This window comes from Hesperophylax consimilis, chromosome 28 (assembly GCF_061612785.1).
Source record: "Hesperophylax consimilis isolate HC1 chromosome 28, BYU_Hcon_1.0, whole genome shotgun sequence".
In the NCBI taxonomy this organism is placed as follows: Eukaryota; Metazoa; Arthropoda; class Insecta; order Trichoptera; family Limnephilidae; genus Hesperophylax; species Hesperophylax consimilis.
The window spans coordinates 15,129,754-15,150,939 of NC_142863.1; the positions used below are offsets into that span (position 1 = coordinate 15,129,754).

The 21,186-nt window shown below is 34.9% G+C and overlaps 1 protein-coding gene across 2 annotated transcripts; it reads left to right on the top strand.

Moving 5' to 3' along the window:
• The first annotated feature begins 11,231 nt into the window (after positions 1-11,231).
• On the top strand, positions 11,232-13,488 carry LOC149410236 (uncharacterized). Of its 2 annotated transcripts, none has more exons than XM_089648497.1 (5): positions 11,232-11,546; positions 11,692-11,893; positions 11,977-12,063; positions 12,240-12,314; positions 13,124-13,488. In XM_089648497.1, the coding sequence occupies exons 1-5, from the start codon at positions 11,376-11,378 to the stop codon at positions 13,486-13,488; spliced, it is 900 nt and encodes a 299-aa protein (XP_089504623.1). In that variant the 5' UTR covers positions 11,232-11,375. The 2 variants fall into 2 exon arrangements, with proteins under 2 accessions (XP_089504623.1, XP_089504624.1); XM_089648498.1 differs by having other exon boundaries at positions 11,983-12,063.
• Positions 13,489-21,186: the final 7,698 nt, after the last annotated feature.

The window sequence follows — 21,186 nt, forward strand, 5'->3', positions numbered from 1 at the left end:
ACGGAAGGATCATCTGATGAAGAAGTCAATGGAGAGGATGAACAGTCTTCAGCATTAGAACTTGAAATAGAGGTGGTAGAGGAGATATTCCACCCTGATGATGTTGCAGAACTTGGAGCTGAGGTTGAAGTGGAGACAATATTATACCCTGATGAAGATGCAGAACAATTCTCCGATGAAGCAGATGATCCAGTCAGAAAGACAGTCAAGCGAAAAAGAGTTGACAATCTCTTTCATTACAACAAGAAACCCAGATTGGGAGATTAGCCCATACAAATAAGTCTAATAAAAAAAATGAAAATTATATTTTCTAAAACAGACCATTTCCAATACAAATTTAATTTAAAAATAAACATATTATAATGGGTGATGTATGTCCTTACATTATTTTTGGTACCACGTACAAAAACTATTATTAAAAGTTTGCAATTATGCTGTATGTAACATAAATATAATAAGAGTTTGCTGAGCTTGTCTTTACCTTTATATCTGGTAGCTTTTCATTTACTCAACTTAGTACCATTATTTTTATTTCGTCAGTATAATATATTTTTGGTCAAAAGCTACTTTATGTATAAGATAGGTGTTTATTATTGTTGAATTAAACTTGATTTAAATGTAATTAATACTTTAATACGTTACCAGGAATCCATAACAGTAATTATTTTTAAAGATTTTAATGTAAATTAATAAATTATTCGTTTTCCTTTCTAAGGTTATAATAACGTCACGTTAAATACGCTTAAAAACGATAAAACACATCTACCCATATATTATTAGATCAGCTATCAATTGAAGAAAAATTTTAATAAATTCATTGATATAAATATCATGCGCACAATACAACGCTTTACATAGTGAACTAAAGCTTATTATACAAATTAACGTACACTTTTCTTATATAATGTAATAAATTATATATTTAATGCAAATGTGATAATTTGTTGTAAAATATTTCAAATTATTTATAATGAGAATTTTGTGGGTTAGGAAATTGTATATACCGTTTTGGAATTGTATAAGTTTAAAAAAAATAATGTAATCATAAATTGTAAATTATAAACTCTTCAACAATACTAAATATTAGAAATTAATTTAAACATGAAGCAAATTTACAACAGACTTTCCAAAATCTTAACGGTAATTTCATTACATAATGTAGGTTATTTATTAATATTGTAGTATCTATTAGAAATTAATTAAAACATGAAGCAAATTTACATCGGAGTATAAATTTATAAAATTATCAAAATTTTGTACGGTAAATGAGAAAAACATTACAAATATAAGAAATAAACAAAAAAAGAGAATAGAAAAATCAAGATGAATAGCAATAACCAACTTTGTGGAAATGATAATAATATTATGAGATTTAACACTGCTCCATACAGCAGAGACTGTCACAGCTTCCTCTTCACTATCTATTTGTTTGTTCGATGGAATGTCTGCCACGGATTTCCTGGGTCGTTTAATCATTTGATTTATTATTGCCGACTATCCATTAAACATTATCACACTATCCTGTTGACCTCAGAATATTTTGGTACTTCCATGACAGGTGCATCATCTTTCGCGTTTGAATCTTCTTCGTTTTGATTTACGGTCTCAATAACTGGGTTTAGGTTGAGATAGTATGCAGGTTTAACACTGTTCCCTTCTGGGGAGGCTCTCAACGTTTCATTTTTGTTGCCAGACTGTTTGGTGAAAGGACTTCATTAGCTTCGTTGTGTTCTTAGTCCATTGTTGCAGGCATTTAGGCCCACTCCTCTTTTCCATATTTACAATCGATGTTTCAGAAAAAACTCTGCATTCTAGGTTTCTTCTCTTTGCTGATGACTCAAAACTTTTCTTAGAAATACTAACTTTAGATGACTGCAATCAACTCCAGTCAGACATTGGTAGAATTGTTGAATGGAATAAAATAAATCGGATTGAGTTTAATGTTTCTAAATGTTTAATTTTGTCATTCACTAGGGCGAGTCATACCTGGTACTACCGGTATACAATGGACGCCCGAAGTTTAAAATGTGTCTTGACAATGAAGAATCTTGGAATCATGTTTGATAGAAGGCTGACATTTCATGCTCATATTGAGACGGCATGAAGCACTTCACTGAGATTTAATTCCTTAGTAAGGAGTAGACTTGAAGGTGGGTCGGTGATTTGGAGTCCACACCAGGTAAAGTATTCTCTCATGTTAGAGAGAAGTCAGAAGAAATTCTTGAGATTTCTCTAAATGAGAGAGAATAAAATTATATGTTAATATAATGTTTTTTTAGTATAATACAAATTAAGAAGCACGACAACTAATGACTGACCAATTTGAAATTCCCAATTAGTTTTATTATTAATGTCAACCCTAACGACTCTTTCTTGGAAAATCAATAGATTTTTTTTGTTCCCTATTAGTTACGGTTACATTAAATCCGTTTACGTTGAGAATAAATGAGTCACTTTTAAGCATTAAAATTATTGTTTTGTAGTAATTAGGCAAGAAAATGATAATAATGTGTTTTTAATGACCTCCTAATGCAAGGTGCTAAATAATATTAATGACCTCCTAGTGGAAGGTGCTAAATAATATTAATGACCTCCTAGTGGAAGGTGCTAAATAATATTAATGACCTCCTAGTGCAAGGTGCTAAATAATATTAATGACCTCCTAGTTTAAGGTGCTAAATAATATTAATGACCTTGGATGATGATCTGGCGTATAAATAACACAGACCATCAGGGAATATTTTGTTTCCCTATGAAAAAAAATTGATTGATCAATGAATTCACTCTGCAGGGAGAAAACAACTTAAGCCAGCCACCAAAATACATATGAACAGAAAAGACCCACCAGAAAATCCCTCTTGCAATATGTTTTGCTACTTGATCTTCAGCACAAAATATATTTGAATTCGCACTAAGAGATTATAATGTCACCAGCCCTCAAGAGAGTAGAATTATTAATGAAATGAATCAGCACATTGCAATTCCACACGTATGTCACATTATTTGTGACATTTTACTGTCAAAAAATATTTCAAACAGTTTAGTCTTCAATAAACCTCTTTTGACAAATGATACAAACTGGATGAATCCAATTGATCAATGCAAAAAGGTATCGGTAATCAGTTATCACACCTGCAGAGCAAAATCCATCCAAAATTGACCAGAGATGTCTCTTTTGTCCATTATATATATTAAAAGTTAATTAATTCATTTATTTTTAAATTATAAAAATTAATTCCCACTAATTTTTAATTAAATTTTAAATCGACTGCTTCTCCAGACCTCCTAGTGCAAGGTGCTAAATAATATTAATGACCTCCTAGTGCAAGGTGCTAAATAATATTAATGACTTCCTAGTGCAAGGTGCTAAATAATATTAATGACCACCTAGTGCAAGGTGCTAAATAATATTAGAGGAGGAATAATACTCGTATTTTCAAATTACTTTTGTTGCAAATTCTGCAATGGAATTGAAAATGTATAACATAGTTATATTCTATTTTATTACTTAAGTATAATGACAGCCTCCGTGGATGAGTAGTTACTATCCATGGATACGAATGCGATTCAAATCCCGACGTTCCCAAGTGCAATTTATTTCGTGTCGCCATGACCACCATTCAGTGTAGAATCTAAACTTTGCTTTAAATGGATTTAGCTGTGGTCGGTGGCAAAATCTCAATAGCCAGGTACTTCCTCTTCTCCATTTCATTCCCCTCCTCAGAACATACCCCAACTGGGGATGCCATAGTCTCACTGGCTCCAGACGGACAACCCTCATTCACGAAGGTCGTCAAATTTGATTTACTTGATCGAGTAATATTTATATATTCGTTTAATCTGCCTCTCCGACTTATTTTACTATTATTAATCTCCCTTCAATTACTGTAAAAAGTGACTGCGATATAACTTTATTACCGAGTTTGGAACGCTTCGCATAAGAAAAATTGATTAAATCAAATATATAAATATGTATTAAACATAAGTGTTAAGAATGTATACCTAACCAGATAAGTCATTCAGAGCTATTTCAGAGAAAACCTCATGCTACAGTTTGCACATTAGATTATTCAAAACATTGAGAATATTAAACAATTGATTTTTATTACAAAGTCATTAGCCGATACGAAAATTTTGAATTCTAGAAAAAATCCGAAATAAAAAACAATATTGCATGACTCATTTGACAATTAGCTAATTTGCTACGGCAGATGTAATAAATATGATTTAAAAAACGGACACTTAAATGGTATAATGGATCAAAGGTGAAAATAAATCAGAATGTTAGATGCGACAGTGAATGGTGGAAGAAATCGAGGAGTATGTAAAACATGACTCCATCGACCAGCTTTACTATTATCTCTTCCCGTAGTATGTTGATCCAGTAAGAAGTTGTTAGACTATGTTGATCCACCTTTAACACCATATAACTTGGCTTTTGTGGAATACATCTGAATGAATTGACAACAGTGGTACAATAATTATCAATGTTGCCAGTTTGCCAGAAAAACCATTTGATATACTGTTCATAAAATTTTCTAAATTTGTATGGAAATCGGATGCATAATTTATGTTGATCTACCTAAATTGGCATACTTATGTTGATCTCATATATATTGATCTATTCCCGTAGTATGTTGATCCAGGTAAGAAGTTATTGGACAAAGTTGATCTGTGTCCCTATATATGGTTTTACTAAATGAACCAATCAAGAGCAATCGGTGGACTGTTCATCACAAGGTTTTATCTGATTCCGTAATCTTTTGTGATATTGAACTCAAAGTATTAGTCTCTAGAGTCGGATATCGCATGAAATGACTGTGAGATGGTACCGTTTCAAATCAAAATGACGTGTTCATTCGACTGTTTGTTGCTTGAATTGTTTATAAGAAATGTATGCGTATTTAGATTGAAACGAAACTTTCGCAAAAATCAAATCCATTAAAAAAATACCTACTGCGTGGCGGGCCGGATCGAAAGAGACTGGTTAAGAGATACCTTTTGACCATCAAAATCCAAAATGGCGGCAAAAGGCATAATGTTATATGGGAAATATTGAACTTGCATCTATTACCATCTCTCCTGATTATGCTTCGTGACTTAGTAGGGGTGGCCGGGTTCTTGGTTATAATGGGTAATTAATGGATGATTGGACGAGGTCGGAGCTAAGAAAAAACTGTCCAAAGAAGCGAAGATAGCAGTCCACAATGGAGTGCTGGTACCTACCCTAATATATGGAAGTGAGGCATGGAACTGGCAGAAGAAGGCTGAAAGTAGACTGAATACTGTAGAAATGAGATCCCTGAGGCATATGTACGGTAAAATCATGTATGACGAAATGTGCGTATGCTGTGTCTATTCTACAGATATTTTATTAGAGCCTGTTAAAAAGAGCTAGCAGCATTGATCCCCGGTGCACCGTGCACGTGCTTGATACTCGACAACTCGACGGACACGAGCGGAATACACGTTCACAGTTAAGTTGATGTTATCTATACATATATGAACGGGTCGTTTCTCCGACTCGTTTTATCGTAAGTCGGCTCGTATGTGGAACGAGCTATCGGCATCTGTTTTTCTTCCTCAATATAATCCGGGCCTCTTTAAGACCCGCATTAATAAATTCATTCCTACGGACCCTATCTTAATCCGCCCCATAACGCTGCCCAACTGGGTGGAGACATAGTTTCTATGTATTTAACGTATAAAGACAAGGGCACTCTTGTGAGAGGTGTCACATAAAAAAAGTCATACCTCCGAATTTGAATATAGAGACATACAAACTGATCTATATTATAAGCAATGAGTCCACCCATCTTTTATCGATTATCACATTATTTTAGAATTTAAAAAAACTCGTAAGCTTAATATTCGCACAACTCAACTCAACTTCAAATATTAATATTCTGTATAAACGATTGTTACATCTTACCGGAGATGACCAGAAAAATCATCAAAATGATAATTCATCACATCTTTAAAAAGTTATGTAAAGTCATGGAAAGTGATGAAACAAAAACATTATTAACTGGGTTAAGTAGGTTAGGTTCGGTTAGGTTTAATTTTTTTATTCATCGTTTCTAATGACTTTACATCACTTTTTAAAGGTGTGTTGAATTGTCACTGTGTTGAGTTATCATGGAACCCTTACCGGAAATGTTTATATTTTAAAGTTCTCTAAATAAAATGAAATGCTCTTAAAAGAAACATCTCATATTTAATATTATAAAACAATATGACCGGAAGTCGGCATCTTTCCTTGAAATAAATAAATCATAAACTAAAAAACAGCTACAAGGTGGTTACAAATGCAATTATATTTAATCAATTTGTTCGATTATATTTTATATGAAGTTTTTTTTACAGTGGCCCAAATGAATTCTATATGTGGCCAATTGAACTAATTCAACCAAAGTTGTCCAATTTTAATAACTTCGACGAGGAAAAAAAGGTTTTTAATTAGTTGAATAATAATTTTTCAAAATTTCAATTATGTTTAACGTAATACACTATCGGCATCAAGAAAATCAGTCTAGTCACGAACCGTAACTATTTAGTGTAATAAAATAAAAAAATAAAATTATGTTTATATCATAGTTTGCTTTAATCTCAATAAAAAAGAAGGAAAAAAGTTTTTTTTTTATGAATGAGATAAAACTTTCCCCCAAACAACGTGTATATTTAACTAACTAACTAATTAACGATCACGCCGTTTCCCCGCAGGGGTAGACAGAGAGGACGGACCGCCAAACAACTCGGTCTTGGCACACACTTCTTGCCTCATTCACATTCATACATCGTCTCATAATACTCTTCTATTATTCTGACTCTTGACATGACCCGACTCGAGTATCTGATTCACTTGATCGTGCCATGTCTTCCTCGGGCTTCCCCGACTTCTGCTACCATTCACATTTGCATCATATATCCTCTTTACACACTCCTATCTTCGCTCATTCGCTCTACATGCCCAAACCATCTAAGCGTCCCTTTCTTAATCTTACTCATTACGCTTACATCAGCCTTGCACTCTTTGCGGATCTCCACATTCCTCACACGATCAAACATGGTTTAACCACACATACGCCTCAGGGATCTCATTTATGAATTAAAATTAAAATAGCAACTTCACATTAGGAACGAGAGGACAACAAAAAAATAAGTACATTGACTAAGTCGATTTTTTATGTCACTAAAGACCTGCTCTATGGTAAACAGTAACATAAAATTATCTTCGGACAACCAATCAGATAACGAAGAGAGTTTTTACATCCATAACATACAAAGTTCGCCTGCTCACCATGAAGAGTTATCCGCCAGAGCCGGAAAAACCATCAATATAATGCATCAAAATGTACAATGCATTCGAAATAAAATCTTAGAATTAGAAAATATTTTGTGTGAAAAAAATATCGACGTTTTTTGTGCTAGCGAACACTGGTTACAAAAGGGTGAAGCGACATCTATCAATTTTAAGGGCTATAAATTAGGTTCTATTTTTTGTCGAGAGAGCCATATTCATGGAGGTGTCTGCATCTACCTAAACGAAAACATTGCTTTTACAGAACTAGAAAGCGTTAAACAAATAACGAAAGAATTTGTATTTGAATGTGTTGGTATTGAAATCCCAAAGCTTAAAATGATAATTTGTACAGTTTACTATAATGACTCTGATATAAATATTTTTTTTGAACAACTTGAACTATTATTAAACAAAATTTGCAAAAACAACAAAAAACAAATAATACTCTGCGGTGACTTAAATATTGATACAAGCTACAAGAACAAAAACGCAGATTCACTCAAAAACACACTAAAATCTCACAACATACGCTTGATTATTGATAAACCTACTCGTATACAAGGAAATAAAAAAAGTATAATTGATCATATAGGTACAAATATATCAAAAAGCTCTTACACATGGGAAGTCATAGAATTAGCTGTATCAGATCATATGGCACAGTTAATGCACGTAAAAACAGAATATAATATAAACCAAACGTGGTATACAAAAAAACAATTATTTAACACAGAAAACACAAACATTTTTAACAATTACTTATCGTGTATATGTTGGAAACCACTGAAATCCTTTGAATCCATTAATGACAGCTACGAATACTTCATTAATGAAATAAATAGTGGTATGAAGCTTTGTTTCCCCTTTAAACAGTATAAATATCCCCAAAAACGCAAAATAAATTGGGTAACGACTGGTATTAAGATATCTATTAAACAAAAAAGACATCTGTACATGAAACAAAAAAACACAAATGACCTCACAATCATAAACAATTACAAACAATACAAAAAAATTCTCAGTAAAGTAAAACAGGTAGCTAAACGGAATTACAATAGTAAACGAATTCAAAACGCGCAAAATAAAACCAAAACATCGTGGAACATAATAAAAGAGAACTCAAATAATTCTAATTCTAAAAGTAAACCAAAAATCTGTCTTAAAATAAATGATAACCTGGTATCAGAACCAAAAAACATTGCAAATGAATTTAACATTTTCTTTGCACCACCGCCACCACCACAAAACACATCTCTACATCCACAATCTGCCAAAACAGTCAAAAACAAACAGTCGCGATCATTCTTTATAACGCCTGTAAACAGGGAGGAAATTATTAAAATCATCGTAAAACTGAAAAATAAAAGCAGTGTCGGCACTGACAAAATCCCTATAAAAATTATAAAAGCATGTGCAGAAGCGTTAAGTTACCCGTTGGAAATATTAATTAACAAATCTTTTGAATCAGGAACCTTCCCAGAACAATTAAAACAATCTATTATTGTACCTTTGTATAAGAAGGGTCCTAAACAGGAAATCTCAAACTACAGACCGATATCCTTATTACCAAACTTTTCAAAAATATTTGAAAGAGCCATGTACAATCGCATTTATACCTTTCTCGAAAACGTTGAGATAATATGTCCACAACAATTTGGATTCCGTAAAGGCCGTTCAACAACACAGGCAGTTTTCAATTTTTTGAACAAAATTCTAGAAAATATTAATATTAGTAAAAAAACTGTAGGTATCTTTCTCGACCTCTCAAAAGCATTCGACAATGTTGATCATAAGCTTCTTCTAACTAAACTTGAACATGTGGGTATTAGAGGTCTAGCATTAAAATGGTTTGAATCGTACTTAAAAAATCGTCAGCAGAAAGTTCAAATTTCAAATATCAATGAAAAAATGGTCCAGTACATGGTAGAATCTAAATGGAGAACAATAAACAAGGGTGTGCCACAAGGAAGCATTCTTGGGCCTCTCCTCTTCCTTATCTATATAAACGAACTTCCAATAATTGCTGGCACAGAATGTTCAATGTTTGCTGATGACACCGCTTTGTTGTTTGAATGTAATGGAGACGTTGACGAATTTAACAAACAAGTTAACGAGACTTGCCAATTAATTGCAAACTGGCTGTTATCGCAACACCTATCACTCAACACAAACAAAACCCAAATTTTAAAATTTTGTCCAGTGCAAGCTACACCGATAAATATAAATGTAAACATTAATAATAATATTATCGAACCTTCCCAAACCTGTTCACTACTGGGAATGGAATTAGATATAAACATAAACTGGAAAGAACATGTCTCAAAAATTGTAGCAAAAATCAGTAGTTTTTCTTATGTTCTGGGTACCTTAAGAAAAATATTAAACACCGAATCAGTAATAGCCGCATACTATGGTTATGTATACTCAATAATAAAATACGGTATTATTTTTTGGGGAAACTCGGTAAACGCTAAAGATGTTTTCATCATACAAAAGAGATGCATAAGAAAAATTACAAACTCTGATCGTTTAGACTCATGTAGACCTATGTTTAAAAATCTGAAAATACTGACAGTCACAGACATATATATATTGGAGTTATGCATGTTAGTGCGATCATCTACAGACAAGTTCCCACTAAAAAACTCAACACATAAATACGCTACAAGGCTCACAGAAAACTTACTAATACCAAAAGCAAACAAAACAATATTCCAAAAAGGACCATACTACATGGCCATTAAAGTATATAACAACCTTCCACATAACATTAAACAAATACAAGATACACACAAATTCAAAACGTTACTAAACACTTTCCTTGTTAATAAATGTCACTACACGTTGAGTGAATACCTCACGTAAATGAAACACCTATTTTTATTGGTATATATATTTGTATTTTTTTATTTTTTCGTTGGTATATTGTTATTTTATGTGTATAAACATTGTAATTAAATAAATGTGGTTAGCTGGAAGAAATGGGGTCTACCCATAAGCTATACCTTTTGTAATTTTAATTTTACAATAAATAATTTTTGATTTGATTTGATTGATTTGATTTGATAAGTGTTACGGACGGACATGCACTTGAGCAAGACTTGGGAGCTATATTCACAGAAATTTAAAAAAAAAACTGACGTTTAGTTGTAGTACTGGGTCAATTGTACTGGTATCCCCCGAAAACATAAAAACATAAACAATATAAACTAATTTTTGAAAAGAAAGACAAACATTCCCGGGTTAAGAATAACCTGGCAATATTTGAAAATCTCCTACTACCACCACAGTCAGCTGAAAATGTTGCTTATGTTGTGATGGGGGACTTAGCCAGCCCAGGAATTGAACACACTATGCCTGGGTGGGACCCAAACGCGATGTCAACTCGGCCACCGACCGGTCTAAAATATGGCAGAAATCGCTCCAGTGGATAAGTAATAAAATGTAGTTTATAGGCACTTTATAAAAAAAAATTGTCTAAGGAAACAGAAATATTTAAAAACAGTAATAAATAAAATACATTCTGGAATCGTTAATAAGTCGTTATGAAATATTTAGCCGTGTTAAGTAATCAATAGTATCGCGGTGGCAAAACGTGGAATTCCATAGCCGTTTTTAATTTATTAAAAATATTTATGATATCAAAGACAAAACAATTAAATGTATTCTAATCAGGGTGTCGTTATATCTCGGCCGGCGGCCAGAGACTCACACCCGTATTCAGAGTCGATCCTTAAAGTTGTCTAAGTCAAGTGTCAGCCTTACCTAAGCAAAGGTAAGAACCGTCCTTACCTTTAACGCTTCTATACAGAGTCCACACTTTGAGCTTCCTTTCCTCATGTAGAGACCTTTTGTCTACGCCGAAAGAAAGGTGTGACGTCATCCGAAACTTGTCGATGTCCTGCTTCTACGTAAACAACATGCCCCGTTTTGGGACAATCTGTGTGTTTATCTATGCTGTTGTCTATGGATTTAGTTCAAGCGTCTGTCGTAAATAAGTAAATAACATCGGCCTGTCAAAAGTCTCTGTTACATCTTCAGTTGAGTGTCTCGAAAGTTTCCTTTTTAAACAATGAATTCTCGTATTATAATCACGCCGAGTGAAAGGCAATGTTTATTAGATTTAATAAACACATATCCTGCCGTTGCCAGCATTTCGACTAATCATCTGCAACTTGGCGAGAAGAAAAATGCGTGGGCCAAGTTGACAGATGATTTCAACTCAATCGCCGGCAATCAAAAGGTTTGTATCTTTTGTAATTGAAATACTAACTAGCCATCACGCCGTTTCCCCACAGGGATACTCTTTTTTCATTCATATACATACTCTTCTATTGTTCCGATTCCGTAATACTATTATAATACTGTATTATTGAATTCCTTCTTAGCGGACCCAAGCGCAGCTTAAGAAATGCTGGGACAACATTAAGTCAAAAAGGAAGATGGAGCTCTGCGAGGAAAAGAGGAGCAGGATGAAGACGGGAGGGGGCAGGCTGTCGCCAACTGTCTCTGATGAGCATCATCCCGTTGACAGCGTGCTGGACTTGGCCACCAACGTTGAACTGAGCTTTAGCAACGACAGCGATCGCGGTTAGTTTAAGAAAGTTATGTGAAATATTTTGGCTACTTGTTTATTTAACTTTGACCTTATTTCTTATAAAGTATTGTTTAAGTTTCAGATACCGCTGTGCCCAGCACCAGCACGTCTGCTTTATTCAGCATGCCATGGACTGACCAGTCGACGGAAGTGCCGGTGTTTGGTAAGTCAATTTTTGATAATATAATTGATTCTTATCAATTCAAAATGTGATTTGTTGTTAGATGGTAGTGTTCGCATTTCTCTGTAGGAACTTATTACATAATTTTATCAGTTGTCATGCTAAATCTTAAATAATTTTCGAGATAGAAATATTGCAAAAGTGTTTTTAATTTTCAGATATAACAAAAACACCGGAGGAAAGTTCAACGCCCCAGCTCAAGACGAAGACACGTCGCATTATAGCCAAGAAAGGTGACTATATTTACCTCTCTATTTGCTGTGATTACTTGCATTTTCGTACAAAGGTTCAAATAATGCTCGGAGTTCGGAGAGCTTTACTTTAACCTCTCGTTTTCCACCATAAAGAAAGAGGGGCCCTGTTGAAGATGCTGTGTGGGGAATGTTTTTGAGGAAGGAGTGAAAATGGGTCTTGAAGAGACCAATGTTGTAGGAGGGAGGAAAAACAGAGGCCAGCAAATCGTTCCACAGCCGAGCTGTTGATGACAAATGTCATCCGTGTACATGCAATGAATATGCTAATATCGATCACTTCGTCGGTAATCTGGCCTCATACAAAAGATGCATTAAACTTAATTTGTTTGCTAGTAGGTACCACGATAATACATCATGTAAACATAATATGCCTACCAGTACTGCACTCCAAAACTATTTAATGTACTAGAAATCATAGGTACTTGAAAAATTTATCAAATCGGATGACATAATCCAGGATTTCTTACTTTTTATATTTAAATCTTTGTGGGTACCTATTAGAGATAATTTATATTTCTACATTTTTACTGTTTTTTTTCTTACTTTAAATTTTAATTTTTACTTGTAATTTATAGTTTGCACTTTATATTTACTTTACACTTACTTACTTTACTGTGTAAATAAATAAATATGTTGGGCGCGTGTTTGGCGTGTTTCCCGACTGTGCACTATGTCATGGGGCACAGAGTGTTATTTACACAAATAAACCTGTTATTTACATTGATGACTAATCAGCTTGCAATTTTGTGTTGTTTCACTAATCAGCTTGTAATTTTGTGTTGTTTCAGACTTGATACCATCTAGTGGGCAGGTGGTTCGGGACGAGGGCCAAGTGCGTTGCCTCAGAAGCACCAATCTAACAAAGTACGATGAAGAAATGCACGTAGTAAGGATGGAGACTGCCCGGGAGCAGAGAGAGACTGCCCGGGAGCAGAAGGAGACTGCCCGGAAGCAGAGGGAGACTGCCCAGGAGATTGCCCGGGAGCAGATCGAGACTGCCCGGGAGCAGAGGGAGACTGCCCAGCAGATTGCCCGGGAGCAGATCGAGACTGCTCGGGAGCAGTCGAAAGGAGCTCGTCTGCAGAACGAACTTATAGAACTACAAATAAGAAGAGCGAAGGCAGAATTGGAAAAAGAGCTCGCCAATAAATAAATATGAATAAAAAATATATTAATCTCCAATAAATGTTTTATTTATTTTCCATTCTGTTTCAATTTTTTTGATAATGGACATTATTAATACATACATAGGTATATATTTAAGATAAACCCTTGTGCTCTTTCATAATTCAATACACAGCATAATTATAACATATTATAAAAAATATGACTTCACTACTCATTACATTAGATAAGGTGTCCTTTCACAGCATGACATTACACAGCACAATTACTATGCATTAAAAAATATGACTTCATTAGTCATAACATTAGATATGGTGTCCTTTCACAGTTAATTACACAGCACAATTATTATACATTAGATATGGTGTCCTTTCACAGTTCATTACACGGCACAATTACTGACGTCACTATTCATTACATATATGGTGTCCTTTCACAGTTCATTACACATCACGTAAAATGTCTTTGGATAAATGCATCTCTTATCGTTCTGCCTGAAGCAGACTGCACCACCGAATTGACAGGTATATTTATACCCTCAAACCGCCCAAAATGCTGGTCGTTTGACGATATACATAAATTATGCAAAATGGCACACGCAACGATAATGTTTGTAGTATTACTTAGTTTATTTTCTAATTTCCTCCTCAGACAAGGAAATCTCCTCTTCCATACACCAAATAATCTTTCGACTACATTCCGTGTGGAAATTTGCGCCTTATTATATTTTTCTTGCCCTTCATTTGCAGGATTTAATACTGGTGTGAACATATAATTTGTCTGGCCATATCCGCTGTCCCCGAGAAGAATGCCTGTAATCCTTTTCTCCTCAAACTTTAGGCGGCACGCGCTGTTTTGAAATATCCTGGAATCGTGGGTAGAACCAGGCCACCTGGCAACTATGTCCAAAAATTCCAAACGTGGACCTGACACAGCTTGCACATTCAAGGAGAACCATCCTTTCCTGTTGCGAAAAGATTCCCCTATTGTTCGGCTTGGGCTCTTGATGGCAATGTGTGTACAGTCAATACATCCGACGACTCCTGGAAATTGGGCTCTTGAATAGAAGAGTTTCCGATTTTCAGCGTAGTCCTGGGGCCGTTGAGGAAAATGAATAAATTCAGTTATCCGTTGCGCCAATCTGGAGGAAATCTTTTGCACTACTCTGCTGGAGGTTGGTTGGCTCAGTTTGTGTAGATCTCCCGCAACAATCTGGAATCATATAAAAATATGTAGGTAGTTAATGAACATTGAAAATAATACAAGATGAACACTCCATCTAGATATTTTGTACATCTAAGGGCATCTGGTTAATTTTAGGTTGACATCATGTTTTCATTAAATAATATATGCATTCTTTCATTCTTTGTCGATTTCAAATCAGTACAGACATAATGTAAATAACAAGTTTCAGCATCACAAAATGTAATATTTTCGTTTCACAAAAGTAGAACATAATTTGACAATAGATATCTAGTAAAAAAGACGCATTTACCTGATAATTACCAGTAGCGTAGAATCGCAGCGCGATAGCTACCTGAATAACAGGAGGTATGGGCAAGCCTCTATTATTAACTAAAGCGTAATTCGGAAATAATAGAGGAATTAATATATGCATTACAGTTGTTTTCTCCAACCGATAACGATCCTTAAATTGCCGGTCACTGTAAAACTCCACGGGATTTTCAAAATCGCATAAATAACGCCGCACGCTGCCCATATTGTCCGTGCCAACGTCGTCACGTGTATTGTATGGATCAACGATGTAATCCAAAAACTCGTTATCCATTTCCATGATCTCCATTTCCATAATCTGCATCTCCATTGTTTTATGTTTTCAACAGCAACAACCGCAACAACTGGGAACAAATCACCGACTTAGCAAGGCAAAGGTACCCTACCCACCAACCTCGAGTTTTGACAGCTAAAAGTCAAAGTAAGCAAGTATGCGCGTGCGCAGTGTCGTAGAGACTTCCATAGTGACGTCTCTGAATACAAAATTTTTTGAAATCTTGAGAAAGGTAGCTTCCTTACTAAGTGACGTCACACCGACTTTAGGCGTGTCTCTGAATATAAAACGGTGTTTTTTAAAGGAAAGGAAGGTTTCTTGAACTAAAGGATCGACTCTGAATACGGGTGTTAGAGTATTATTACTTTAAGGCCAGAGTCCGCAGGTGCATTATCTTAACAACGAAGAGTAGGTCTGATCAAATTCACAATACAGTATTATTTTATTAACGAAATTAGTTTTCATACAGAGAATATCCAAATAAACGTTTTTAGTGTATAAAAACATATCGGCTTCTTTGTCTGGATGTGGTGTGATTTCATTTGTATTTTTTTATGAAACATTAATATGAATCATCGAGGAATTATCAAAATTTAAATAAAAAAATATTGAAGTGTTTTACGCTCTCCTCTAGCTGGTATTAGTATAGCACTGCACGTGTCTTCCATAAACTGTGAAACAAATCAGCCTCTCGTTGGGTGGTCATGTTAAATGAATGTTATTCACTGACACTATTTCTGTTTTCATTTTTAAAAAAAAAATGAATATCACACCAGAGTCCCTGGAGCCAGTGAGACTATGGCATCCCCAATCGGGGTTGTCGTGAGACTAAAGATATTGTGAACCTCGAAGGAGATGACGAGGAGGAAGTTGGGATAGTACCTGGCTATTCAGATCTGGTTGCCAAACACTAATTGTAAAATAGTACAAATTAATTTTAGTAAAATTTATTTCAGCCCGCGACCTTCGGATTGCTAGTCGATAGCCTTACCCCTCGATAACAGAGGCCGTCATTTAGGTACGTTTTAAATTATGTTTTACATTTGAAAGTAGACGTTTATCACAATTTGGGAGGAGGGTATGTGTACCACCGCCCCGGGAACCATTTATTGGATAACCCACACTTCTGCCATAGGTCTCCCCAAGTTGTTTGATATGTTTGGTGACTTATCAGGAGTGCCCGATTTTATGGGATGAGGTATGTGAGGGGCTTGGCGGCGGATGCGCTTGCCTAATAACTGCGTGGTGGGCCGGATCGATTAGTCCTCTTTCAACGCATCGCCTTGCAACGCAGTAGGAGAGTTAGATTGTTATGTATATCACTCAAACACACTAAACCCCAGATTACTACCCATCCATCAAACCTATTTACTTCCCAGAACTCACTCTCCTTCCTTTCCTTCAAAATTCCCCCAACACAGCATTCACAAAGATGAAATAGGCCCTGAGGGTTAAGATTTTCCTCAGGGCCTCCTGTGTGGAAATGATGTAAAAAATATAAGAAATAAACAACAATCTCGCTAAAGGTTGGCCGTGACCTAGGGTAGGGGTGTTGGTTATCTAATAAATGGTTCCCGGGGCGGCGGTACACATAATTGTAATAGTTCTCGAGGGCTCTGATGTACAGACATTATGGCTCCTGTTGATTGACGAACATATACTAAAACATCGTTGGTTGGAATCGGTGCTTGAAATGACTTTAGCCATGTTTAATAAACAATAAATTTGAATAAATTAATAGCAATTTTAATTTAAAATTTGAAATTATTAAATTCTCACCAATCTAATCGCCGCAATTTTAATAGGCACATATTATGGATATTACGCTTTGTTTCAACTTAATAATTACAAGAAACTTAAGTCGGGAGAGATGGTAAAAGATACATTAAAATAAAAATTTTATTCAATCAAAGTTCAAAATTTCTCTTATAAAATAACCCAGACAAACCTCACCCCATGAACCCGGGCACCCCTGCTAAGTCACGAAACGTAGTAAGTAAATGATGTATTAAATTTACAATTTTTGTTTAATCAAGTTCAAAAGATTTTTTTAGAATGGATTTGATGTTTGCGAAAGTTTTTCAATATAAATACTCGTGAGGCAGTCTATCCTCTTTAAGTACAAAGTCATTTTCATAGAATATGGATGTTCTAACACAATCTTAAAAGTACCACAACGCGCGCGAAATCGGCGGTTTTCAATTTACAACGCATGCAAGCCGTCAAGTTTGTCAGAAATATATAGATCAACAAAATAAATCGTGTAAAATGTATATGCGACCGAAAAATGGGCGTGGCTTACAGCTAAATCTCGATGACACAAGTTGATCTATAGGGATTTACATATGTATGCCAGCTTGGGTAATGGATCAACATATCCGAGGTGGATCAACAAATGCAAACGGATCAACATATACCTGGCGTACCGTCGCGCAAGATCAACATAGTACGAGAGGGGATAAATATATATATATATATATATATCATATATATATATCCCGCTACATTTGTTGCGTCCGACCCCTAAAAACTCCATAGCATTGCAGCGTCCACCGACTTACAGCGTCCGATATACGGACGCTACAATGTTTTGAGCTCAAAATTGGCCAGAACGATGCTTACCCCATGTAGAATCGTATGGCAAAAATTTTTGTGGAAGCAAAAAATCTCTCAGAATGTCTGGAAACGAATATTGAACGTTTGACATTTTGCCGACAGGTTCGCTACACGATGTATATATCGAGCAGTGTATGTTTTTATTCATTTCTACGATCTTGCCGCGTCCACGAAGTAATATAATTTTCGATACATAACGACGATCGTGCTGCGTCTACGCATTACGTCGATAGTATTGCGTCCTCGAGACCGATTACGAGTAGACATTATTTTATATACATAACGACGGTTGTGCAGCGTCCACGCATTACGTCGATAGTACTGCGTCCCCGTAGCCGCTCATGAGAATATACTATTTTTAACACATAATGACAATTGTGCTGCTTCCATGCATCACGTCGATAGTATTGCGTCCCAGTGAACGATCTCGAGTAGATATTATTTTGAATATACGACGACGGTCGATATAATTTTCGATACATAACGACGATCGTACTGCGTCTACGCATTACGTCGATAGTATTGCGTCCTCGAGACCGATTACGAGTAGATATTATTTTATATACATATCGACGGTCGTACTGCATCCACACATTACGTCGATAGTATTGCGTCCACGCATTACGTCGATAGTACTGCGTCCCCGTAGCAGCTCATGAGAATATACTATTTTTAACACATAATGACAATCGTGCTGCTTCCTTGCATCACGTCGATAGTATTGCGTCCCAGTGAACGATCACGAGTAGATATTATTTTGAATATACGACGACGGTTGATATAATTTTCGATACATAACGACAATCGTACTGCGTCTACGCATTACTTTGATAGTATTGCGTCCCCATGGCCGATCACACTGAAATATTATTATGAATACATAACGACGGTTTTGCTGCGTCCACGCATTACTTCGATAGTACTGCGTCCCCGTGGCCATTCACGAGTGCATTGTTATGTATTATTTGAGCGTTTGGTTGAGTAAAACATCAGATTTGGCAACAGTGTGTTAATTTACAACGATGCCGCTTGACACTCAGAACTAAAAAGCGTCCTACGTGGTTTTTAATGCATAACGACGATCGTGCTGCGTCCACGCATTACTTCGATAGTACAGCGTCCCCGTGGCCATTCACGAGTACATTGTTGTATATTATTTGAGCGTTTTGTTGAGTAAATCATCAGATTTGGCAACATTGGGTTAATTTACAACGATGGTTTTTAATACATAGCGACGATCGTGCTGGGTGTACCCATTACGTTGGTAGTATTGCGTCCGTTCACGAATAGTTATTATTTTTAATACATATCGATGGTAGTGCTGTATCCACGCATTACATCGATAGTATTGCGAACCCGTGGCCGATCTAGATTAGGTATTATTTTTAATTAATGAAGACAATATTAGCAAAACTCAATCGAACATCTGAAACGGAAAAATCTGAAAAAGGCACTGTCACATTTGGGACTTGAACCCAGGACCTTTGGTTTTCCAGGCCGTGACTCAACCAACTAAGATAATGTGTCCCTATCCGATTCGGTCATATTTACTGTAATATACTTCGACTGAGAATTATCAACAGAGCGGAAGTTACTCCCAGTATCACCCGGGTGTGTAAGACCACCATTCAGAATTGAAACTTTGCTCCAAGTGGCTTTAGCCGTGTTTAGTGACTTTTTTTTCTGAATAGTCAGGTACTTTCCCACCTTTCTCTTCCCCATCGCTTCCCCTTCCCCACTTACCTACAGCCTCACAATATACCCCAATTGGGGATGCTATAGTCTCACTGGCTCCAGACTGGAGTAGTTGGGACTCTTGTGAGGAATTCAATATAAAAATAAAAATAAAACATAATCTTAATTTTCTTAACGCATATTGTTATTGGCTGCTATCTTTATGTATGATTGCAGGATTCAACTCGAACTAAATGCGTGAGCAGGTACCTAAGCGATTCCTTCAGAAACTTGATCAGGGTACTTAGGGTGTGAAAATCTTGGAATAATTATCGATAATAACATCAAATGGAAAAGTCAAATCAACTCCACAGTAGACAGAATGAGAAAACTCATCTTTATATTTTTTCGACTTAGAAATTCTGTATCATTAAAAATACATAAAGATATTTATTTTGCACTTGCACATTCTACACTACTACAATATATGGAATCGTGGCTTGTGGTGGGGGAGGGGGTGCATATAAATCATGCCTACTTCGATTTGTGACAATTCAAAAAATATTAATAAAAATTATCTTAAACAAGCCATATTACTATCCAACAATACATGTTTTCCAAGGTTTCCCCTCTCACAAAAATTTATGGAAAATACTCGTACATTAAGTACTTCAATTACATAAAGATTTCTTTGATAAACATAATATTCCACAATTAATTTTAAGCTTAATAATCATTTATATTGGAGGACTAACCTATTAGGACTAAATTATTTATTTTTTAATAAATTACTCCTATATATATCTGAGAAAAATTATAACAGTTACAAAAAAACTCAATTTAAAATTCTCTAATACCACCTCATAACTTTTCTTATTGTTTGATATTATTTATTTTTTTATTTTATTTCAGGGACATCAACAGTTTACAATGTGGTTCATTTATACATGTGTAATTTACCTAACTAAGAAATCAATTACAGATTTCCTCAATATACTATTCTATAATGTTTCTAAAAATTTAAACACTATACTTAAATTTATCTAAAAAATATTAAATTTATCGAAGAAAGCAAACACTTTGTGGCTTGACATTATACAAATGAAACAAATACTTTGTTTTAAACAACTTTATTTTAATTTATATTTCGTCGACCGGTTTGGATTGAACCCAAATATTGTGTTAAATAAATATAAAGTGGTTTAAAAGGAAGTATTGTTTGATTTTTTTTTAAATATAACTTTATTCAAGAGGGAGATTATTATAACAGGAGATTATTAAAACAGAAGATTATTATAACATAATACTACATAATATATGTCATTACATTTTATGCAGTTTGGTACACGTTTAATACATTTTTAATTGAGTTTTTATATTTATTTTGGTGACATTGAAGATAGAATCAGAGAGAATGTTATTATACATATGTTGAACATATTCTTCTAAGACAAGAATTTTTATTTGAAATGGTTTAACAGTGTTTTTCTTTAAATAGATTACATGAGCGTGTATGCCGTCTAGGTACTTTTCAATTATGTTTAATAAACTCCACATATTATGTTTCTGCTTATCATTCCTAGGTATTATTTATAAATAACCTGTTTTTATTACTTTTATTGTATTTTTTTGTAAGGTTATTAATAG

Coding starts and splice junctions, on each gene's coding strand:
- LOC149410236 (XM_089648497.1), top strand. CDS start 11,376: ATGAATTCTCGTATTATAATCACGCCGAGTGAAAGGCAATGTTTATTA. Junction 12,064..12,239: donor GACGGAAGTGCCGGTGTTTG/GTAAGTCAATTT, acceptor TTTAATTTTCAG/ATATAACAAAAACACCGGAG. Junction 12,315..13,123: donor TCGCATTATAGCCAAGAAAG/GTGACTATATTT, acceptor GTGTTGTTTCAG/ACTTGATACCATCTAGTGGG.